We start from the raw sequence: 23,593 nt of genomic DNA, 5'->3' as shown, positions 1-23,593 counted from the left end.
CTGGGGGTAGTGCGAACCTACATGGCAAGCTCAAAGCTGGCTGGGATGACCTTCTCCTAAAGTAGAAAGCTTCCTCCCTGTTTTCTCCTCCAAGCTCTTTCAGCAGCGTGGAGAGCCCTGCTGTGTTCGTTAGGTCTGGTTCAGCTGGTTGGAGGGAAACACTGCCAGTGCTTTGCTTGCACCCACCCACTGCACGTTTTCCCTTCCTGTTTGCCATGCACTTAAGCTCAGTGTTTTTAGGAAAGAGGTGCTTTTGAGAACTGTTGCTGAAACAAAGCCCTGACGTAACTGGCAGGTGCTGAGGGTTGGGGGTTTTTTTGCCAGCAGCAGAGGAACTTGCCCTCCTGCGTGTTTGTGCAGCCACTGCCCTCCCTCCCCATCCCCAGGACTTTCAGCTGTCTCCAGATGGTGAGATTTTTATTGAGCGGTGGTCCACACTCGCTCTCCAGAGGACGTGAGCCAACCGGTTCAGCTTCTGATTCCAGAAGTGTCTGAACCGGCCTAAAAATCTTGCAGACAGAATTGGTTTTGCATACAAGGGGATCCCAGCTTTTTCTGGTACGTCTCTGGCTTGCCCTGAGTGGGTCGTGTAGTGGTCCTGGCTCCGTGCCACAGGGACAGCAAAAGTGGAGAAAAAGATATTCGTGTGCGTTGTTTTGTCTTAGATGCGGGAATACGCAGCTAGGAAAACAGGAAACAATGGCTGAACCAGAGCAAAAAGAGGTGAATTCTTAAAATACTTTCTGTGCCCACACAATGAACTCTCGCGGCTAACGACACAGCGAGTTGTGCTTTTCACATCATGAGGTGTTCCTGCCAGCCTTGGCTCGTGTTTTGTTTAACTTTTAACCTGTACTTGTCAGAAGAGAACTGGTCAAAAAATAACCGGCTCCAAGGCTGTCACGCACCACAAGGAAGCTGTCCTGGTAATATATTGTAGCAAGATTAGCTATCTTCCTCTAATACTTGTGGTGTGGTCTCTACAATAGGTCACTTGTTAAATATTAACCGTGTGATAACTGGGGAAATGAGTGAAATGAACTCCAGAACGAAAGCAAAATCGCGGGGGTTTGGGGGCAGAAATTCGCCTCCCTGAAGCCCAGGGAGCCTCACCTCTAATGAAGCCCGGTCTCGTAGAGACGCTGACGTAGTTTTTTGTGCCAGCTAATCTTGAGCTCTGGTTCCTTGTTTGGGGATAAACACTCTGTCTTCACTGGTGCTAGTCAAGGGTCCATCAACCCAGCTGTATTTCAGGACGGGTGTAGCACTGGGGTCTATATAAAGGGCTGTCTGGTGTCCGGCCAAGCTCTCGGGATGCTGTTTTCTCCCAGGTTTTATCCCCAGGGTTGGGCTGGGGAAGTGAAGGGTAGGGGTTTTCCTGGTCTCCTCTTCGTTAAGCGATGTCACGTGGGGACAAAATACCTGCTTGCGGTATTAATGCACTATGTATATGTGTGTCCCCGTGAGCGGGACCTACGTGTCGAAAACATGCTGTGGGACCAGCAAGCTGGCAGGCACTGCTCCCAATACTGGGGGGCTGCAAGGGAGAGCAGGGGGGCAGCTTTCGGCATGAACACAAGCTTCTGCTCGACTTCAGGTGTCCTTTCTTACTCTGATTTCTCTACTGTTAAAATGCACCTTGAGGTCCTTGTTCCTCTTGTTCTGGTTTGCAACAGCTACTTAGTCCTTACTGTGTTGATGCTGCGTTGTGACGGCAGGGTCATTCAAGGAAGACCAAACCCTCCCTGAGGTCTTTTTTATAGGCTTACTGTTAAAAGACAGAGGTTCTCACTATAACTCTTCCCGAGGCTCTTTCACCACCCTAGCCTGTACCCCGCAGGTCTTGCAAGCTGCGTCTTGTGCATTTGCCGCTTCCCAGTACGCTCCCGAGCTGCCGAAACCTCGGCTGCCGTGGGCGGAGGGGAAGCCTGGGGGCTTTGCCTGGGAGCTCTGGGAAAGCTTGGATTTCTCTCTGCACCCATTCCCAAACAAATCCGATTTGACTTGCCGGAGGAGGAAAAGAAAAAAGGAGAATGAGGAGATGGGGACGGGGCTGGGAAGCCCAATGCTCGAGGCTGTGCGGTGCTGTGGCTGGGACACCTCGTGTCCCCCCCGTGGATGGCAAGTGCCACTCGCCGTGTCAGCGTGCAGTGCGTCCCTTGATAAAGCTCAGGAGCAGGACCTTTATACGTGCCCTCTGATGTTTGTATTTTCCCCTTCCTGTTTCCTGAAGCGAGAACCAGCATGCCAAACGGTGCAACGGGGTTGTCATTAATTTTTAAGTCGCGGTGGTAGGTTTGAAAAATGCTGCGCTCCGATTTCCTTGGACCTTTTGTTCTGTGTCTGCTTGAGGGATCGCTGTAGGCAGAAGCCCATAATCCCAGTATGAAGTCTCCTGATGTGCCACGAGCCCTATAAATGCTGCCGGTCCTCCCAAAGGAAAAGCAGTGGGGGTGTGGAGTCGGGGGGAGGCTCGGCTTTCTTGTAGGCTCAGTATCAAAGCACTCGAATTCCTTGTCCTTAAGATGAATTTTTTTTCTTTTTCAGACTTCTAAAAGGACGAGAAAAAAAAAAAATCACTTGTCTCTTTTCTCTCATCTTCTCAGTGCTCAACTTGAAGAGCAGCATAATGATGAAGAAACCCCGATGTACCTGAATCAGTCTGGGGACGCCACAACCTTGTGTGTCATTGAAGGTACTTCGCAAGGCGAGGTTGCGAGGCGAATTACACGCTATCTGGGACAGAGCCTTTAAAAAAGGAAATAATGTAGTTTCTCCAAGCTGAAAAAAAGCAGCTGCACATTGGTAGGGGTGACCAAAGATGACTGCCTCTATTGTCCCTCTGGGCACTGTCGCAGAATGAGGCACAGACAAAAAAGAACCAGCATGTTGGTGGTGAGACGGTGCTCAGTGTAAAATTGCGCTGGGGAAAAGTTAAAGAGACACTACCCATGTAGAAGAGAAAGAAAATAAGGTAGTGAGGCAAACCTCAGCATCTTCTTGGGAACAGGGGTTTTTTTCAGGGTACAGAACTTTTCCATCTCCGTCACTACTTCTTCACAGTATAATTTTCTCTATCAGAGTTGCCACTGCTCTGCTTTTACTTTTTTTAAAGTTTTCCCTTTTGGGGGAGGTTAGTTTCTGCCTTGTGCATTGGTTTTCTCTCCCATTGGAACAGGAGCCAAGCAACTTCCCTGGGGGAGCCCACCACAGCCCTTTTGGGTTTGCCCCAGGGGCTATGAAAACTGTGGCCAGCCAAGCTCGATGCCGCAGTCCTCTGAATGTAAGCCAACATTCCAATAGCAAATTGAGGGACGTGGCCAGTAGGACACGGTGAATGTACCACGGTGAATGGGTGCCTGGACGCTGAGCATGTGGGCTGAAGCCGGGTTTTGCAACTTAAAGTGCAGTGACTTTAACACAGACTGAAATGTAATACTTGTTCACAAATATCTTTTCTAGTACCTAAGGAAGAGCCTCAAGAGTACAAGGTAAGTGTCCTCACAGCTGCTTTTGATCTTCTAGGCTCGACTGTACCATACATATAGTGCGTTCTATCTTAGAAATTTTTAATATCTGTATTTCTTATCTGCTGAGTATTTCTTTGTGTGTGTTGTCTGTGAAGACTCTCAAAACCTAAGTAAGAAATTGCATGAGGACTAATGAGGTTTCCAAACACACTAGGGGGAGAGAGTCAATTCCCTCGACTTCCTCTGCAATCATGTAAGGAAGTGATAACACCATCTGGATGTTGGGGGTAGACCAAGTAAGTGTCAACCACCGATATCAAGATCATGAATTCTTGGAGGGAAAATCCACTGAATTGTTCTGGAATTTCCTGTCAAAGATGGGGCTGGTGCTGGTAATCCCTCTGTGAAGGCATAAAAGCAAAATTGAGCCAAGTTCCTTCTCACGGCAGCACGCTTTGAGCTTTGGCTCATAAGCAAGGGCGACTGTTGTGGGCACGGCTGTATGGGTTTTCATCCCCTCCTGCTGGATATCTCTGCTGCAAACTATGACCTGACTCTGGTCATTTTACCCTGGCTACAAAGGGGGTGGAAGTTTACCTTAGCAGTGGAGATATCCTGCAGTGAAGGCAGGATAGTGCATCGCAGAGGGCAGGAATTGCTACAGCTGTCCCCAGAGAAGACCTGCTTGGTTGCACGGCCGGGCTCTCGGGGGGTAGCTGGGCTGAGAGAACACGTCACCTCGTGCCAGGGGATGATCATGTACTGGGTATCAGTTCCGGCTCTGCTGAAAGAGGAGAAACGACTCGTTGGAAAACGTCAAACTCCACTTTCAAGTCCTGACTTGCAAAGCAATCAAATTGTCCAGGAAATAGCACAGGTTTCCAAATGCACTTATCTGTGCGTGATTTGCAGAGACGTTCTCTGGCTTGGCCGTAGTCTTATTTTATGGTTGGTTGGAAAATTCTTTATTTAATAAAAAAACCTTCCTCCTCTTCTGTAAGCTCTCCAACCTGTAATTGCTTTCATTCTGACCAGTAGCTGCATTGGCCTGATCCCTTGCACTGTTATATTATCCCTGTACAGTTTGTCAATATGTGTATCCCCTGTCCTGCAAAGTAGAGGAAATATCCTTGTCTGATGACTATTCCAAACGTAAAATGCTTCTGGGCTTTCTGAAGAAATATTTCTTTAAATACTAGATGACAGTTGAGGCCTTGTATAAAAGCTCAACTGCTGAGAAAAGCACAGTGGCTGAAGGCTTTCCTCTTCTTTATTCTAGAAACAGAAGACCTTTTTCTTTGCCAAATCCAGGTAATTTCCTTTCCTTTCTCTCGAGCTTCTAACCCCACAACTAACACAGGTTAGGGTTAGAATATTGTAACACCCAGTAAATAGAAAGAAATTTCATATATTTCATGACCAAGACAATGTAGACAATGATGCTCTTCTCTGTCAGCACTCATGGTTTCCAAGATTATTTTCATTCTAAAGCAATATCTGGAAGGGAGATTTTCTTCTCTCCTCTGGCACACCAGAAAATCCATTGTCTTTTCCTGCTGAAACCTGAACTCTTTCAGCATAAGAAGGGAGAGGTGTGAGACTCGCATACTGGGACGCTGGGTTCCAGGTCCAAAGCCGTGTGGTAAAGGCAAGGTCCACACTGAATTTCACCCTATAAATGTCACCTTTCAAACTCCTTGCAGTGTGCAATTACTGTCACTGGCTGACGGCCGGTTTTTTTGATGGGGGTTGAAGAATCATGTGATAAAAGGGGGCCTCTTCAGTGGGAAAAGTTGTGGTGCTGGAAAAAAGGTATCATGTTCTGCCTCCTGTTGCTGTATCTTCTTCCCTAAATTGCAATATAGTGTGGTGAGAGGCACATCTCACGCGCCAGGTACCACCAATGGCAAATAGATCCAGCTTTTCCATTGCTGCTACTAGAAAACAATCATCTTAGTTTGTCTCTTTTCCGAGAGTGATTGCCATCACCCCAAGTAACCAGTGGCCTTTAGATTTGGATTTGCCCTTACTTTTAGTACTGGTGGTCTTTTTGGCATCTACCTCGTTCAGACGGAAAATGACTGTTTATTTGGGCACAACCATAAAGCAATCTGTCTGCCTGTGACTTTGCTAAAGCGTCTCGGTTCCAAGATGTCTCTCATTTCTGACATTTTCAGTCCTGGAAGAGCCATAATAGAGGATGAAAAAGAGGAAAAAACAAGTCTTGAAAGAGAGAAACAGGAAGGAAAGAAAATTTTCAAGGTACTGTATCCTTGAGATTACTTTTAATAAATACTGTAGGATGTCTTTTCTCCTTCTATCCTCCCTTTCTTTGGGAAACAATTGAAATTTGAGTCCTCGGTCCTGGAGTTTGAGGCCTGGGGTTTTTCTGCCTCCTCTTTTGCCTGCTCAATGTTCAACTGCTGCTGCCTAAAAGGCAGGTGGTGCTGCCAAGCAGCACCTATGTCTGCCAGAAAGCCCTGATGGAAAAGGGCGTGAAACTGTTTTAAGTCCACAGAAAGATAACTTATATTCTTATAGACGTATGTATGTAAGTTATGTTAACTCATATTAGAAAGCTGTTTCTGAAGACTCTATTGACCAAACCAAATGTCTGATCTCAGACAGGTGAAAATGAATACGTATCTCCCATTAGCCACACCAAGGAAGGTGGTAGAGGTGGGATGAAGGTGCCACAAGTGAAGCACGATGTGACCAGTGCCCAGACTGCGAAGCGTCCTACCCCACAAGGGCTGGCAAAAGACGGAGCGAAGTTCTGTGAGTATCTTATTGCGCTGTTGAGTGTTTCCTCAATCCTCAGGCCCATCTGTTGCCCAAATGTCTCTTCCATATGGGAAATAATGTTAAATTTGGATACAACTCCTGAACCAATTTAGTTAAACCAGGGCAAAAGGTTGCATGAGCATTTGTATTCTGGTCTGAAGCATTTATTTTGGCTTTGCAAATAGCTTCCTAAGTTGGTTAACCATCTGCATAACTCAAACCGAGGTGTTTGTTTTTCTAACAGATTGCCCTTATCCGAGAGAGCTGAAATCCATCTCCTCTGCTTCTCATAATTTATTGAGGCTCAGAAAAGGGTTTGGCTGAGGCTTGTGGTAGAAACACACGTGAGCAGGATGAGAGCCTGAAGCCTCCCCCATCCCTTATTAAGATGGATGGTGGCTCCTTGTTCCATCTTCGTAGTAGTTCCAGTGAGTCTTTTACTGACTTCGTGCTCCTTCTGTCACGATATTCGGAGGTAACATCCAGAGCTGGTGATAGGTGCACAATTAAACCCAGGCACGTCTCCTCTGTAAGCACTATTTTGCAACTTCAGGTGTAAGTGGGCACAGGGTCTATTCTGCAAAGGCTTACGCCTGCCTGTGCAGGCCGTTGGTGTGCTAGGGCAGCATTTCAAAGATGAAAGAGAGAAAAGTACCTCTGTTGGGCTCTGCGGGCAGACCAGGAGTGTGAAGGAGGAAGTGTAAATTGACTGTGGTTGTTGTTATTGGTGTGGACCTCGGTTGTTTTATTTATTTTTTTAATTTTATTTTAAATCACTTCATAATAATTTTCTGGTTGGGTTGGTGTCTGTTTTTGTAAGAAATCTTGCTGCTTTGCTTGACCTTTGAACAGCTGGAGGTAATTTCTGTTGGTTTTGGTTTTTTTTTTTTTAAATGCTCATGGTGAGCCTCCTGCTATTGCGTCACCAGAGAAGCTGATTCGGAGAACTGTTTGGTCCCCCCGCCCCCGCAACTCCCCTGGTCTTTTCTCCTTCATGGGGGTTTGAATGTTTTGCAGAAATTTTGGTCATTAACTAGACCGTATTTGGTTCTGGTACACCTGTGTTCATTTAGAAACACTATCTGCTTTTATTTGTGTGGCTGCATTTCTACATTATTCCAACTCTCTTAAACCGGTTTTAAGGATTTGATATTGCCGCTTAACAGAGTCCTCCAGGAATAATCTTTTTCACACCTCATGAGGTGCAACTCTCACGGTCTATTCCAGCCCTTGGTGAAATACATCTCCGGGATGCCCTCTCTCCTTGTCTCCTTTCTGAGATGTTGATTTACAGGTGTATTCCCAATGGGCTGGCCGGTTATTTGGATCTCAGCATCTCCACCAACCATGCTAAGCCCACCCTTCAATCACTCTGTGAACATCCATGAATAGTCTCTTGGGATGTTTTCTGGTGAGGAGCGTTTAGGTCAGAGCTGCCAGAACAGAGAATATTGATGGATGTTTTAATTTTTTTAAACCTAAAATATTTCAAAGCTTTAAAATGGTTTAAAGTTCAATGCGTTTTCTTTCTCAAAGTGGATCAGAGCAGAGACTTTCCTGGTCTCCTGGAATGGAAGGTGTGTCTGTACGCTCTTATTTGTTGTGGCATCAACTGTTGTCCTCAACAGTTGTCCTTGCCTTGAGAGTAGTTCCTGAGAAAAGCTTCTAAAGCAAAGGTCCTTTCTCGTTTCCAGTGCCTTATGTGTATGTTGGTGCTCCAAAGCCAGAGGTAGAAGGAACAACCTTGAACCAAAACACTTGGCTGTCTCTGCAGGCACCAGAGGATATATATGATGACGTTGAGGAAATGCAAGATAGACTGTAAGCATGGACCTGGGCTCTTTGCAATGGACGTGCCTATGAAACGTCTTTTAAAAACTACGCTGCACCACATCCTCATATAATATTTCTGTCTTTTAGCAGCCAAGCGTCAGATGCCTCAAGTCAGTTTGCGTCAGCCAGCAGTAAGTGCAGCACATGGGGAAGCTCAAGCGGGAGCTGCTTTTAATTTGGGATGGTCCCTGGGAGATGATGTGAATAGCTTCATTTAACTTTCAACATCTATAGTGTCTCCTTCTGGCCCGGTTGCTCTAAATTCCCATTACAACCAGCGGGGAGCAATACACGTGTCTAGCATGGAATTCATTTGAGCAACCTCGAAGCCTCTGTAAGAGTAAAATGTAATGGCCTGGGTGCAATTTGTCCAGCAAACCTCACCTCATCGCCACTGAACTTGGTTTGTGATAATTGCATGCCTTGGTTTGAAGTTTCAGGAAACAGCTATGAAGAAACATATGAAGATGTTGAGATTGGGGGTGATAATCCAGCAAAACCGGAGTAAGTTGTGATTTCTTAGCTTGCTTTTCGAAATGCTGACCGTACTTCATTGATTTCACATGCCAGGTACTGGCTGGAAGCCTTTTTTTTTTTTTTCCTAAATGCAACTGCAGAAAAGTTGTATGGGTGGGCTTCCCCCTCTTCCTCCCTTTTTCCCCTTCGGCTGGCACTTAGGGAGCAAAAAATAGTTACCAAAATTAACCCCCTAAGCAGTGAGGCCTTTCTATTAGAGCTTGTGGCACTCTCCATCCATTGGGAGTGCTCCCCTTACAGCCCTCTGCTTGCATAAAACACACAGGACGCTCTTGCCACCCTTCCCTTGATCAAAAGCGTTGCTCGGCTGTAGCTGAGAAATTGCACTTTTTTTTTTTTTTTTTTTTTTTGTGTGCCAAAAGAGGTAACGCCCAAGGCACGAACGGGGACCTTGTCCCCACAAAAAAAAAAAAGGGACAAAACGCTCACATTTCAGATCGCAGAAGTTCAGAAAGCTGAAAGGAGCCCAGGCTGTGAGCTAATGCCTGCAGCTGACATGCTGTAACTAACTCGCAACCTGCTCTTTTTTTACGTAGCTTCTCAAGATATTTGCTTCCACAGGGTGTGTTATAAAAGCAATGAGTTTTGCTGCCTCAGGTTTCTACGTTGCCTGAGCTTCCCAAATGGATTAAGAGGTGAAACGGGAAGTCAGTCGTGTTTTTGCTTATTAGCTTTGTGTGGTTCCCTACCCTCGTGCAGTAAAAGGTTTCCTGCATCCTTTTGTAAGAAACAGAGACAGCCTTTGGGAACAGCATATGGGCTGGGGATGCTGCACACAACTGCTTCCAGTGCATCTGGTGGCTCCCTTCTAAGGAGCAGTGTGGGAGGAATAATAAGGTGTTGCTGTACATCTGCTTTTCCCTTACGGATGTGAGACTCGTACCGGCTTGCATCTGGATTCAAGTCTAGCTGATGTGCGCGTGTAGAGCCTGCGTGTGTCGGAGAGGGGGGGAAAAAGTATGGGAAACCTGAAGCCTTAGAGGTGACCGGGCACTTATTGAAAGGTGAAAGTGCCATTTCTCTGCAAGTTGTCCATGGGAGTTGAGTGGCGGATGTGCGCGAGCTTCTCCAATGAGTGGGTGGTGTGTTGGCATCTGCATCTATCTCCTGGACCAATCACGCATGTCCTGCACCCGCCGGGAAGCGTGCCCAAACCTCTTCTGCGCCCCTCTGCACATGGCTGCTGAACAGCAGCAGAAATTAAACTCTATTGCTAATTCACGGAGGAGCAGCGCCTCTCGCTGGGTTTCCTCACAAAGCTAGGGTTTGGGGCCAAATTCACGGGGTTCAGAGGTCAGTGTCTTAACCCCCGAACGAGTCTTTATGGAATCTTTCCATTGATCCCATGTGCAGGATTAGGCATGCTGATACACATAAAGTATTTTTAATAGTACTTGCGCATGGGTCCTGTCCCCCATGTGAGGATCTTGGTTCTTTGCAGATAGAAAATCACTGAGTATCTTTGCAACCTCCCATAAGCTTCAGAGAGGAGTGTGTGTAGAGGAACGTCCTTCTCAAGAGCGTACACAATAAAAAATGTGTGATGAAGGGCGGCACAGACAGATGCTCCTGATGTCCTCCTTTAATGCGCACTGCATGCTTCTGGGGAATTTTGTCCCTTTCGTCAGGAATTTTTACTCCAAATATACCTGGATCATTCCGTAGTTGCCGGGTTAGAGAAGGACAACTTCAGTTAACACCGAAAAGTGTGAAGCTAAGCAAAGGTTTGAGGTTGGACTTCATAATTAAGCACCTTTTGCTGTGTGGGTGCCTGACCCATTGAATCCATCATACCATACGTGATGCTGTTAAGTCTTAAACCCGACTGCTGAGCTGAGGTCTAAGGTCTGCTGACCTTCCTTTGCCTGCTTCAGGATCTCTGGGGCTATGAGTATTGCATCTCCCACGTACTTCAGTGCCTGGTGCCTCTTTAGTTTAAAATCTGTTTCTGTTTTGGACAGAACAGAAAAACAAAGGAGATTTGGAAACTTGTTTAAGATAGAGAAGTTGACGCTGAAGAATATCAAGCTCAAGGAAGACTTCAGGTAAGAAAATGCTGGTTGTCCAACCCCTTCCCCCTCCAAACCTCAGGATTCATATTTGCAATAAGTTGAGAGCAGGACGTCTAAGAGTAAGGAATACAGCTTGATCTGGAAAGTTATGCCAGAAGGGCTTCTATGAACTCATCAGGAGCTGCTCTGGCAGATGTGGCCAATAGTCCATCTGTGCAGCTTCTCCATAGTCTCTGGCATGAGGCGTCTACAGCAGTTGGTCCTACAGCGGTGTCGCAGTTTTCATAGGTTTTCTGCTGCCTTTGGAATCTTCCTGATACCTCAGCATGATGCTGCTACGCAAGGAAACGTAGAAATGTGACACCTGCTGCCTAGACCTGCGCCAGGATTCAGCAGAGACTTCTTCTGATGTGGCTCTTCAGGGTTGACTTTTTTTATTCCAAGTACCATTTATAGTCAAGCTGGCAACAGCATCTGCTGAAGAAGTTTACTGTTGAGTCTGTAGTCTAATAAGTTAGGATAGAGGATATTGTATAACTTCCTGTAGTGCCCTTTCGGGTACTCTTAATTTAATATTCAAAACCCTGGTTAAGGTTGCATGGAAGCTGCCTTTTCCTCAAGTGCACAGTAGCTGCCTGCGGAGCCCGTCCTCCGCGTCCTCCGTGGCTGCCAGTGTGTGCCTCACCCTGTGCACAGTGCCTGAGGCCAGGAAAGTGCTACTTTGTCTTATTTCTGTGGCAATTCCAGCTTAACCCTTTCCTCTTTTGTCCGAGGAAGGTTTGTTTTACTTAAAAACCTTTTCACAGTAGGTACTCCACCATGTTGGTTGCTCCTTCCTGCATTATTGCTAAATATCATCATGGGGAAGGAGGCACCGGGTTTCATGACATTGTCTAGTAGCAAAAAACCCTTAAAGCTCCTGCAAGCATCTCAGATACCTACAATCATTGTCACGCTTACATTCCTGGGGAACCCATGATGTTGGCAGACTACAAAGAGGGAATTACTACTGACTACAGTTACCAGCTCTCCAACAACTGGCGTACTGTGTCCAGTTCTGGAGTGCTGTGTCCAGTTCTGGGCTCCCTGGTTCAAGAAGGACAGGGAACCTACTGGAGAGGGTACAGCAAAGGGCTACAAAGAAGATTATGGGACTAGAACACCTCTCTTATGAGGAAAGGCTGAGGGACTTGGGTCTCTTCAGTCTGGAAAAAAGACGGCTGATGACCTTACCAACACTTATAAATAGTTAAAGGGTGGGTGTCAGGGGCATGGGGCCAGACTCCTTTCAGCGATGCCCAGCGACAGGACAAGAGGTAACGGGCACAAACTTGAGCATAGGAAGTTCCACCTGAACATGAGGAGGAACTTCTTTCCTGTGAGGGTGGCAGAGCCCTGGCACAGGCTGCCCAGAGAGGTGGTGGAGTCTCCAACTCTGGAGACATTCAAAACCCGCCTGGATGCGTTCCTGTGCATTCCTCTAAGTGAACTTGTTTTGGCAGGACGGTTGGACTAGATGATCTCCAGAGGTCCCTTCCAACCCCTATCATTCTGTGATCAACCCTCTAGCTATTGGGAAGGGGCATAGGGGTGGGCAGGAGGAGGGTGCTTTTGCCCATTTGGAGTGTTCTTTGGATGCAGTGTAGAACTTTCATAACCTGTGAGATGAACAGCACATGGCTCTGGTTGCTGCCGTGGAGATGCTTATTTAGCAAGGGATGTAATTCTGGCAAATTTGGTTGGTGTCACGGTGGCACCCAGATCTGCCTCCATCGCTTCAGCTGCGAGCGCTGCGTGCTGCCAGCTTGTCGGTGCTCGTGGCTTTTTGGGCGATGCTGATGTGCAAAATTGTTTCTAAAAGCCTCTTTCTGTCCGCAGATTGTTTTCCGTCTCGGTATCAAATTTAGGTAAGCAACACGCATGTACCTGTCTCTTGGGGGTTTGTGTGTGTGTATGAAGAAGCAAATGTATTGAGTGATGGAAGAACAACTTTAGGCATTGTGCCTTTCTCAGAACCATGTAATGTGGCAGTAGTAACTTTGAAGACTTCGTAGACATTTTTGCTTCATTTGAGGTGGGGTTTTTTTGCTTGTTTTTGGGTGGTTTTCTTTGAAGAGGAGCATTCGTCTTGCAGATCTGAATATATTTAGGAAGGCAAGGTGTGAAGCAGTCCATGCTGAGACACTGCTTCCAGGCTGATGGTGGTGCTTAACAGTCGACCGCGCTCTGGCAGCTCTCTGTCAAACTTTGCTGCTTATCGTTGCCTGCTGGAGGGACACATTCACGCCTCGTGTAAATGGGGGTGGATGCAAAAACTGTCCCCACTAATCCAGCCTTTAGAAGGTGCTGGTGTGGACGAACCCACGTCCTCAGGATGGAAACCCTGCCCGGGCTGGCTGCAGTGTGAAGCTGGGGCTTTGCTGCTGCTCCTGCTCCATCCCTGGAGCTGGATGGCCAAACCCGTGCAGAAAACCGCCCACAAACACAACTAACAAACCCAACCCTCCTGCCTTTTGTTTTGACTGGTTTTCAGAGTCCTGAGGATCTTCCTTTCACGTTGCCTTGGCCCCTTTGGGTTGCGCAACCAGCAGCAGCCCCAGTTTTCCTCTGCAATCCGTCACTTTGAATACCAGGCTCAGAATGACATCTCCTAACAATTTTCTCTGCTGCGTTTTGGTTGACAGTGGCTGTTTCCCAGGAGGACACGGTGTACGACGATGTCGAGACGGGGCAGAGAGAGCCAAGGTGAGGAGGGTGCCCTCTCCTGGGGCTGGCCTTGGGCCAAGGAGATGTTCTTCTTGGCACAACCCTGTGCCCTGGGGAGCCTGCAGTACTGCAAGCCACCGAGGGTCATGAGCTGGGTCGGGATTCAGTCCAGGTGCCCTCCCCATGTGTGTTTGATTTGGCAAGGAGCATCCCGCAAAATGTTTCTTCAGTGTTACCTAGTTAGTGCCAAGAGACGTGAAAAGGAGAGAGCTGCTCCCTGAAACACGTGAAAATTCCGATAGTTTTCCTAAGGAAGGAAAACTCCAGCTCCCAGACCCGATAATCAGCCCTGTCCTGGCAAGCTCCTTGTCAGAAAAATTACTTTTAATAGGAACAGCATGTCTCAATGTCTTGCTGCCAGATGATTGTGGCTTCAGCGCGTGCTGGTATAAATCGCAGCAAGTGTTTGCGTTTCAGTGGTGGGTGTGGGGGGAGACGGGGAGAGAAATCACAACTTTGGAGGTACACGGGTTTGGGGAGGGGGCACAGTCTGCTGGAAAATCCTGAATTTCTGTGTGGCTCTTTCCCCTCCTCTCAGAGAGAAGGATGACAAGTACAAAACCTGGATGCCAAAATTTCGGGTGGCGAAAGAGGATAAGGACCAAAGGAAAACCAGCGATGATGTGGACAGGTCTTGATTTCCATTCTATGTTTTCCCATGTTGTCTAACTTTGTACGTGTCTCTGAAATGATTTGCAGGAGTGGGACGCCCCTGATTTTGCGCACATTTTCCGTTGGCTGCTGCTCCAGGGTCCTTTCCCTTTGAACTCAGCTTTCAGGAAACTTTGCAGAAAATATCTTGAGGGCAAAAAAATCTCTTGGATCTGAGCTGTATGCAAGCGGGGGATACCCTGAGGGTCTCATCCTGAAGTTGTCTTCCCACGTAGCCAACACAAAAAGATGCTACTTGCTATATATTTGGCTGCTTTTCTGCCCTGGTCAGTCCCGTTTCTTCTTTAATTGTGCCTGAATTAAATATTTGATCTCTGTGGATCAGCTGTTGCTATTTTGGCAAGAGCACTGTGTTTAGAAGCCCTGTACACAAGGTGGTAATTGCCTGTGTGTTCCCCTTCCCTTGTTTTAAAGTATTAATTTCTTGGGTCTTCTTTTTCCAGTTGGGTTTATTCCGTTGCATCTTGCTGTAGCATTTGTGCATAAAAGGAAGAATAAAGCTTTTTGTTACCGGTGCTGCAAAAAATTCACATGGAAGTAGGAATTTTCCTTTCCCTTTTAGAGTAGAAGAATGTGCATTGCAATGAGCTTTTTCATGACCCAGTACCCAAGACTTCAAACGAATCAGAGATCTATTTTATGGGTCCTTACCACAGAGTTCCCGCGTGGCGTTGCTCACACGCCCCTTGTTGTGTTGCGCAGAGTCGTGCGTATAATTTTACGGACTCTCAGAGATCACAGGTCCTGCAGGCCGAGACTGCCAAGGAGGAATCTCTTCACGGCTTAAAAGTCCCTAATTTCAGCTCTTGTTAATTTTAAGCGCGCAAAAGTTAGCCAAGGGTGAATGATTTATTGCAAGGGGGTGGGTTTTGTTTGTTTGGCTGGTTTTTTTCCTGTGTCGGTTTTAAAACGAGAGTCACAGCTGGAATTTTATGTACAAACCCGAAAGAGTGGCATCTCCGTACACAGGGAATGCCCCAGCATGGATGGCCATTGCTCCCCTTGAGGCTGGTTATAAGCGCTTGCTTTTCACTTTACAGTGCCATACAAATGTCTGCTTGGGTGACTTTATCCTCCATGTGCTAAAAAAGCAACAAAAATCTGGAGACCTGTGCCAAGCCCCACTTCCATAAATGACTCAGGATGAGAGTTATCTGGGGACTCTTTGTGTTTGCATATAAATAAAACCAGAAGGAGACAAATTGCTGGGGGAAAAGTGAATTGTTGACTTCTATAAAAATACGACTGATTTGAAACACTTGATAGAGAGTTTGTTTGTTCCCACGCTGCTTACGGAGAATACAGTTATTCCGAATGGAGATACAAAATGGCTCAAGTTATGCTCACCAACAGGATCAAGTTGTATATTCATTGTTTTATGAAAAATAGAGATGCGAACAGTCTGCTTTGCTCTTCCAAGAGTTCATTGCAGGCAAGAGCGGATTTAGGCTCTGGGTTGCATTTCCCAGGATGCCAGGGGTTATTTAAATTATTAAATTCCTGGGGAGGAATAACCCCATGCACCAGTACAGGTTGGGGGCTGACCTGCTGGAGAGCAGCGCAGCTGAAAGAGACCTGGGAGTCCTGGTGGACAACAGGATGACCATGAGCCAGCAATGTGCCCTCGTGGCCAAGAAGGCCAATGGCATCCTGGGGGTGCATCAAGAAGAGTGTGGCCAGCAGGTGGAGGGAGGTCATCCTCCCCCTCTACTCTGCCTTGGTGAGGCTGCACCTGGAGTCCTGTGTCCAGTTCTGGGCTCCCCGGTTCAAGAAGGACAGGGAACTTGCTGGAGAGGGTGCAGCAGAGAGCTACCAAGATGATATGGGACTAGAACATCTCTCTTATGAGGAAAGGCCGAGGGATTTGGGTCTTTTCAGTCTGGAAAAAAGAGGGCTGAGGGGGGACCTTATCAACACTTATAAATAGTTAAAGGGTGGGTGTCAGGAGGATGGGGCCAGGCTCTTTTCATTGGTGCCCGGGGACAGGGCAAGAGGTAACGGGCACAAACTTGAGCATAGGAAGTTCCACCTAAACATGAGGAGGAATTTCTTTCCTGTGAGGGTGGCAGAGCCCTGGCACAGGCTGCCCAGAGAGGTGGTGGAGTCTCCAACTCTGGAGACATTCAGAACCCGCCTGGACGCGTTCCTGTGCCACCTGCTCTGGGTGACCCTGCTCTGGCAGGGGGTTGGACTAGATGATCTCCAGAGGTCCCTTCCAACCCTATGATTCTCTGATTCTATGATTCTATGAAATGGAGCTCAAGTTGTGTGTGTGTCTCTCTCTCTCAATGCAGAAAGATCTTCAAAGTCAAGAAGAGTGATGCAGAAAAAAGCAAGAAGATGGAGAAAGAAGAGAAGTTTTTTAGAAAAACATTTATGGTACGTGTCTCTCTTTAGAGAATTAGCTATGTCAGAGGAGGAAAGCAGCCATGTGTCATGCTTAAGAGATGCATGGTGGAAAGCTGTTGGTCCTTATCTATGCTGGGAGGGATGTCCAACTGACCTGCCTCCTTCTCCCTTAATCTGGGATCTTCATCTGGCACATTGCTGGTTATTTTCCCCCTCTTCAGCCCCAAGCAAAGCCTCACAACCTATTCTGAGATCTCTTATCTCCATCCCTACCCACAGCCTTTAAAGACATCTCACAGGAGTCTAGAATTAACTTGTGCTTTTTATTTCTTCTCTGCAGTATGACAAGGAGATCAAGGTCATCAACACGGCCACTGCCGAGTGCTCGGTCCCCAGTAAGAGGAGAGTTGACCTCCCGCTCACAGCTGGAGAACAGCTGGATGTTATCGATGTCACGGAGGGCAGCGCAGTGATTTGCCGCAATTCGGAGGGCAGATGTAAGTTTGCAGAAAGTCTCTGGCATGGGTGGCCACTCCTCAATCCAGTTTGGAGGGGCAAGCAACAGTGCGTTCTTTGTGCTTAGCCACCGCGACTTTATTTGTTCAGGAGTTTACTAATTTACTTCTTTTTTTCCCCCTTCTCTCAGATGGGTATGTTCTAGTGGAGCATTTGAACTTCAGGTAAACTCAGATTTTATTTATGATGATGCATATTTTCTTCTCCATCCTGTGTACAGATATTTGAGATCTGGAGGAATGTACTTAAAACTTCTGAAGGCAGGGGAAGCTTACTGTAAACAGCCAGTATTAAATATTAAATAAGTATTTCCAGTTTTCGTCTGCTGTTCTGCTGTTACGCAGGTTTCCAGTCCAACTGCAGCTAAAAAAAAAAACCCGTCCAGTCATGACTTGTATAAATTGGAGATTCTTGACTTGCCTTCAGATATGCCATATTAATTCACATCTGCTGCAGGCGTGGGCCACTCGGTGTGCGTCGCCTTGCCAAAACACACCCTTAAGTCCCTTGCTGCAATATCATTTCCTTGCATGCTCACGCATAATTGATAGAAACGAACCTCTTATTGCCCAGGTGCCCGTTGCTGCGGAACTTTCTTTTTTGTTTTTTTGGTTTTTTTTTTGAGACAGACAGTACTAACTGCCATGAGAGCCGCTCTCCCTCCTGGAGCATCCCTGAAGGTGAAGGTCTCTTCTGTGCTTCCCGCATCCGTGAGAGTCCGCCATGGTCAACTGTGGAGAGCTGATGCGATTGTAAATAAAGTTTTATTTTTTGTGCTTACAGTTAAATGTGCAAGAGACGTTTCCTTCCCCCCCCGCCCTCCATTATTTAGAGCATGTTAGTTATTTTCAGGATTTCTCACTTTTTGGTGTACCTCGTGGGTCGGCTCTGAAATAGCTGGAACATTTCTACACCTGCATGAAAAAAATTGCGCAGTTTAGTTCCTGCATCTCATTACTGCCTGTTTTAGGTGCTGGAATGGCAAGACTCCCCAAAAGATTTGCTCTTTGGAAAGCAAACCATATAATTACGAACTGGTTTCGATCCTGACCAAAGTATTGAGAGAAGAAGTATGAAAAGTATTGAGATAAGAAGTATGCTCCGCCACTCTTGCTGGGTTAAATATATAAAATAGTGGAAAGCTTGACTCATTTCTTTCCAGAAGACATTAAAAAAGAGTAAATAAAGCATTCAGGCAAAATTTACTTTATTTTTGTAAGCTAACTTAGGCATCCCAGATATGTAAAGGCTGACTTCTGGCTCCCACCCCCTCCCTTCGCAGCAGCAGTTACCCAACAGTTGCCCCTGTGTTTGGGCTGTTCTCCGCTGCCGGCCTGGAGGATGATTGCTTATTTCAAGAAAAATGCTCCTAAATGGAGGAAGAGAAATATAAATTGCTAATGGCTTCTCCTCGGTGTATCCGGTGGATGCCTTTTCAAAAAAACAGAAGAACGTGCGCGGAGTTTTAACATGGCTTTGGAAGAAAAGAAAAAAACCCAAACCCTAAATATGACTGTAGTGTAGAGCTGCTGCCCCTCCCCGGCACATTTTTAAGAGGCCATATCAGTTTGCTCATAAATAGCCTAAAAATGTAGATGGTTTAATTAGGAATTATTAAATGTTCCAGGCTTAAGAAAACACAGCAAAATAAAAGCGCTGTTTGCCACACGGCCATTTCAAAGCTGGCATAGAAGACATCAGCAAATCACAGAGCAAATATTGAACGTTGACTTTTAAGTCTATGCAGCCATTCTTATTTATTTTACCATGTGGTTACTATTAAGTGCGTTGGCCTGCATCCATCCTTGCAATTAAAAAAAAAATAAAAAAATAAAACAATCCCCTGTACGCATGCACAGCTTTACAGGCTTGCCAGCCCAAATATTTAGACTTCTGTAGCGGAGATGGAGAGTTCGGGGAGCTGAAGTGCGTGTTTGGCTTCAGAGCAGGCTGGGACGTGCACGACGTCCTTCACCTACAGCCTTTGCGGGGAATTATCCCGTTGGAAGTTGAGGAGATGGTTTACTTGGGGGGGATTTTTATTTTTTTTTTTTCCCCCGACAATGTTTAGGATTGATCCTGTGAAGAAGACACCGCCTTCCTCATCCTCCTCCCCATCCAGCACTAGCTCACAACTCCTGCAGTCTATTAATCACACGCTCTGCCAGCTCCGTAGGCAAATCTTGTATTAGCCACATGTGCCAGCTCATTTTTGTCTCCTAAGGAAGTTATTTTACATTTTTTTTAAATTAAATTAAAAAAAAAAATAAAATCTCCCCATATATCCTGTGATACACGTGACTGGCCCCCCCCCCGATCCCCATGCAACTACGCACAGTCCGTGGTGGGTTGCGACCCAACGGGATGTGAAACACAAACTTCTGCACCGGCGTTGGCAGCTGGCTTCACACGAGGACGCCTGGCTTAAACTTAAAACTGCTTTTCTTCATGGACAGATTCCCATGCACGTACAGAAGGAAAGCGCTTGAGATAGGATGACTCAAGACAGTACACAAACCTTTTACGTAGAGCAACTTAGATTTCCTCGCTTAAGCCACAGGTTGACTATATTTAGGTCAAGTTACTGGTCAGGAAATTAAATTCTTCCTTTTTTTCTTTGATAGCCTTGCTGGTGCATCCTAAACACATCAAAACTTGAAGTTAATTCTCATGTGAATTTTAGGCCCCGTTCCCCCACGTTCCTTCTCAAAACGGAGCTCGTCGTGATAATCGGTCTGATTTGCTGAATCTGAGGGCGAACTGAAAGTTCTTAGAAGGCAGTTGTGTATCGCAGAAGCTGTGTAAGAAAGGAGCGTGGATAGCGACTGCAGCTTTGTGCCTTAACTGGATTGACTTCCCTCTGCGTCACAGGCGTATATGAACTAAGTCCCCAGTTCCGTCCCCCGCCCCAAGCACCTATCCTGCAGCGAAAGGTTATTTTTGCACAATATCTTTGAAATGCTCCTCCCCATGCTTTTGCCTAAAGAGTCAAGATCCGAGTCAGCACGGGTCCATCAGCTCTGCTGGATGCACGTCAATACAGAAGAAGACCTTTGGGCCTCGCTCCTGGCATGTATTTTGGGTTGGGGAAGCTGTTTCTGCTATCCATTTATATATTTTAATTCCCCTCTCTGCCCCTTCGCCCCCCCCCCCTGCCCCCCAACAACAAGCCCTGGGGGCATCCATGGCCCCGCAGCCGGGATGTGCCGGGAACATCTCCAGAGGGAAACTCTACCAGCCAGCCCCAGCCAGCAAAAAGGGACTGTGCGATAAGTAAGTTTTAAAGATTTGTTGCTCTTGCCGCTTTTCATCTCTGAGTTTATTAAAGTGCAAATGTCAACCATGGAGACAGCTATCACATGCAGTGCGGTACACCGAGAAACACTTTCCACACCATAAATGGAAGGTAAAAGGCTTCGTTGTGATTATATCTAATGCACAGTTACTTGCACAAAGGAGAAAACTGAACCTAGGCTCCGTGCCCTTCCACAACAGCTAGCCCCAGAAAGTACTAAAGCAATCAATTTGAAAACAAAACCTTCGCCGGTCCATCAGTTGACAACATAGAAAACGCCAAGGAGGACGGAGTGTTTATAGAGCTCAGGGTTTTTTCCTGAGCTTCACGTTAATGATATGTTTGAAGGGATGCTTACACTCGGAGCTTTTAAAAGTTCAGTATTTTAACCAGAAAACCCCCATAAATAGATAATATCATAAATCATAAATACTCCCTATAGTATGAACGAAAAATTGCAATGGACTAGTCTGGTTCATCTCCCCCACAGAGCTGAGGTTTGTCTGCCCAGAGATGCCGGGCCATGGACACTACAGTGATGCTCAGATTCAGTTTTGCTTTGTGCTCTAAAATTAAAAAAAAAACAAAACCCAACAAAAAACAAATGCATTGAGGTACAAAACATGTGAATATAACATGATACAGAACACATGAACATGCTTTCAGCAACAAGAATAAATATCACCATGTCTACAGTACCTACTTCACAGCTTCGTGAGATGAGGATAAATAAACCATTTCAAAACTTGAAAAAAAAAAATAAAGCCACAGAGATGAGTCTTACAAATAAACTTTGATTTTTAAATTAAGGCAGCTTCAGCAGGAATTTCAAGGCTTTTGTTGAAGACAGACTTTTCGTAACACCAGAAGTGTACTCATGCTTTGCAGCCGGAGCTCTCATTTACCGTCCAGTTCTCCTAATTTTGGTGACCAAAACCGAGCGAAGATATGTGCATCCGATACACGGAAGATCAGATTTTTTTTTTCCTCTCAGCAAAAGTCAGTGTTTGGTCAATAGTATAATGTGGGAATTCTAAAAAAAAAACCAAACACTTCATCTCTCAGGCATGGGAGTGAGGTACCTCTGAATGAATCGTTAACTCCGTGCCCAAGAGGCAAACTGGAAATTCAGAATTATAGGAAGCTGTTGCTTTGTTTTTTATAAGTGAATGACGACAAGAAATATATAAGGGAAGGGCTAAGGAGGCCGAAGGAAAGTGCTAAATGGAAAGCCCGCACCAAAGTAAGACCTGAAGAAAGGTGACTCTAGGAGGTACATCGTACACCTGAAACAAAAACAGATCCTAAGAATTTTCAGTAAAATACTTCAGGAGCCGGAGCGGGGATTTGTTTGGCTCATCCGAAGGGATGGATGTGCGATTCTTCTTCCCCCTTCTCCTCTCAGCGACTAAAAGGGTGAAGCCAAATAATTGCACAAGAAATGGTACTTCAAGTATTTAGAAACACGGCCTGCACGTCTCACCAGCGGGATTCTGCATAAACTCGGGAGGGTGGGGGGGGGGTTGTGCACCCTGTGAAATAAAGCTGCGACCTCCAGCAGTCCGGATGTATGTCCAAGGCACAATTTCATGTCCTGCGCATGGGGCGCTCCTCCTTCTCGATGGGTGCACGCAAGACGAGTGATGACAAAGAGCAGTGAAATGAAAAGGAGTCGACAGAATGCTTATTATTTTGGTCAAACTTCCTCTATTCCAATACGAGTGCCATTATAATCACGCGAAAAATTGTATATACAACAGACACTAACCCGTTGCTTCACTTTTTTACAACACTGCCCAGATCGACCCCCGTGCTTCTACACCCCTGATGAAATGCTGAGTTGGGTGTACACGCGGAAGATGCATTTCTGACCCCTCAAGAGAAAAAAAAATAAAAATCCCGCTGCCTTCGCCTGCTCAGCTCTGACTCCTGAACCCCAAATTGTCCCAAACCTCATCGGCTTCGGCAGGGGAGGGTGGGAGGACGCTCCGGGCTCCCGATGCCACCTCGCCTCCCATCCCTGGCCGAGGCCACGCTGGGTCCGACGGGGGTCAGCTAAGCTCCTCAGGGGCTTTACCTAGAAGAGGGCGTAAAAATACCATCCCTTTTCTCCGGGTCCTCTCGCACGCCGGGATTAGCGTGGGCGATGGCAGGCGTCCAGGGCACGCACCTACCCCGCTGGGCAAACCAAACTGAGAGGCCAATCACAGGGATACCACCTACATTTTTTTTATATATATATATATATATATATATATATATATGTACACACACGTATAATATATACGTATACATATGTATACATATATCTTATGTATAATATATATATTATATATAATACATTATATATAATACATATATAATCTATACATATATATATATATATATATATTTGCCAACTAGTACAGTACAAGCTATTTCTGAATTAACTCCTCCAGGAGCTGGAGGTCCATGCTGGGGCCTAACTGAACTCCAGCCTTTGCATTTTCATCTCTCTCCCCTCCTCGGGCTGAAGCAAAGTTTGGGTGAGTTTGTGGCTTGCAAAGCGCAGGCGTCCAGCGGCTTTTGAAGAATTGCACTTGGAGGAATTCAAGTTTCTGTAGGTCAAATAGGTTTACCCTGCTTTTCCTGATGGTCAGGCGTGTACCAGCATCACCGGGGAAAAAAAAAAAACAAACCAAAAAAAACCCACCAAACCTGACCACAGTGTAACAGTGTAAAAGTTAAACTTTTCCTCTGGAAAATGTAACTGGAGGTCAGCAGCTTCTTTGTAGCTGGGAACCAGAAAATAGCCTGTGTGAAAGCAAAATAAATTATTAAAAAAAAAAAAAAAAAAAAAAAAAGGCGACTTCTCAGACTATTTCAAAGCGCAGCGTGGATTTGGGTAAGGCTGTAAGGGATGGTTTAATCGGATGTGTTCCTCCGGTACTTCCATCGGTCCCACTCGCTCCACTGCCTCTGCTGACATCGAGCAGGAACGTTGCTTCATCTCTTTGTGTCTCTCCATATGGAAAACTGAGCCACTTTTATGGCCTTCCGGGCAGGACAGGCTTTGCAGATCCACACGTGAGTTAATGTTTCCAAGGGGCTGAGAAGATGCCAAGTGCTGCAAGGGCTTATTCTACCACCTACAAATCCCACCCGCCTCCAGGAAGCCAGTATTTCCTCCCAAGGGCATTCGCTGCCCTTTAATGCCATCAGTTCTGCCTGGTAGGAAGTCCCAGAGGGGAGGTGTCATTTTAAGGCGAGACATCTGTACATCGACGTCCTCCTGAACCGCAGATCGTATCTAATGCGCCAGCCCCTCCTCAACTGGGCTACAGGTGTTTCCAGGACAAGCGACTTGGCAACATGCTCAG

The 23,593-nt window shown here is 46.3% G+C and overlaps 1 protein-coding gene across 5 annotated transcripts in view; it reads left to right on the top strand.

Moving 5' to 3' along the window:
* Positions 1–17,721, top strand: part of FYB2 (FYN binding protein 2) — a 47,544-nt gene extending 29,823 nt beyond the window's left edge. For 2 of the 5 annotated variants that reach the window (XM_074596548.1, XM_074596545.1), the window contains exons 5-20: positions 2,607–2,695; positions 3,463–3,491; positions 4,750–4,781; positions 5,648–5,732; positions 6,095–6,248; positions 7,949–8,075; positions 8,175–8,218; positions 8,522–8,591; positions 10,586–10,669; positions 12,515–12,543; positions 13,321–13,381; positions 13,941–14,033; positions 16,369–16,453; positions 16,764–16,920; positions 17,070–17,103; positions 17,569–17,721. In XM_074596548.1, the coding sequence (XP_074452649.1) occupies positions 2,607–2,695; positions 3,463–3,491; positions 4,750–4,781; positions 5,648–5,732; positions 6,095–6,248; positions 7,949–8,075; positions 8,175–8,218; positions 8,522–8,591; positions 10,586–10,669; positions 12,515–12,543; positions 13,321–13,381; positions 13,941–14,033; positions 16,369–16,453; positions 16,764–16,920; positions 17,070–17,103; positions 17,569–17,578 (1,183 nt within the window). In that variant the 3' untranslated portion in view covers positions 17,579–17,721. Of the gene's footprint in view, positions 1–2,606; positions 2,696–3,462; positions 3,492–4,749; positions 4,782–5,647; positions 5,733–6,094; positions 6,249–7,948; positions 8,076–8,174; positions 8,219–8,521; positions 8,592–10,585; positions 10,670–12,514; positions 12,544–13,320; positions 13,382–13,940; positions 14,034–16,368; positions 16,454–16,763; positions 17,007–17,069; positions 17,104–17,568 lie in introns of those variants that run through there. The other 3 variants (XM_074596547.1, XM_074596544.1, XM_074596549.1) reach the window with 3 other exon arrangements.
* Positions 17,722–23,593: the final 5,872 nt, after the last annotated feature.

This window comes from Larus michahellis, chromosome 8, assembly GCF_964199755.1.
Source record: "Larus michahellis chromosome 8, bLarMic1.1, whole genome shotgun sequence".
In the NCBI taxonomy this organism is placed as follows: Eukaryota; Metazoa; Chordata; class Aves; order Charadriiformes; family Laridae; genus Larus; species Larus michahellis.
The sequence above is the reverse complement of the archived record's forward strand: the minus strand, read 5'-3'. Positions and strand labels throughout refer to the sequence as shown.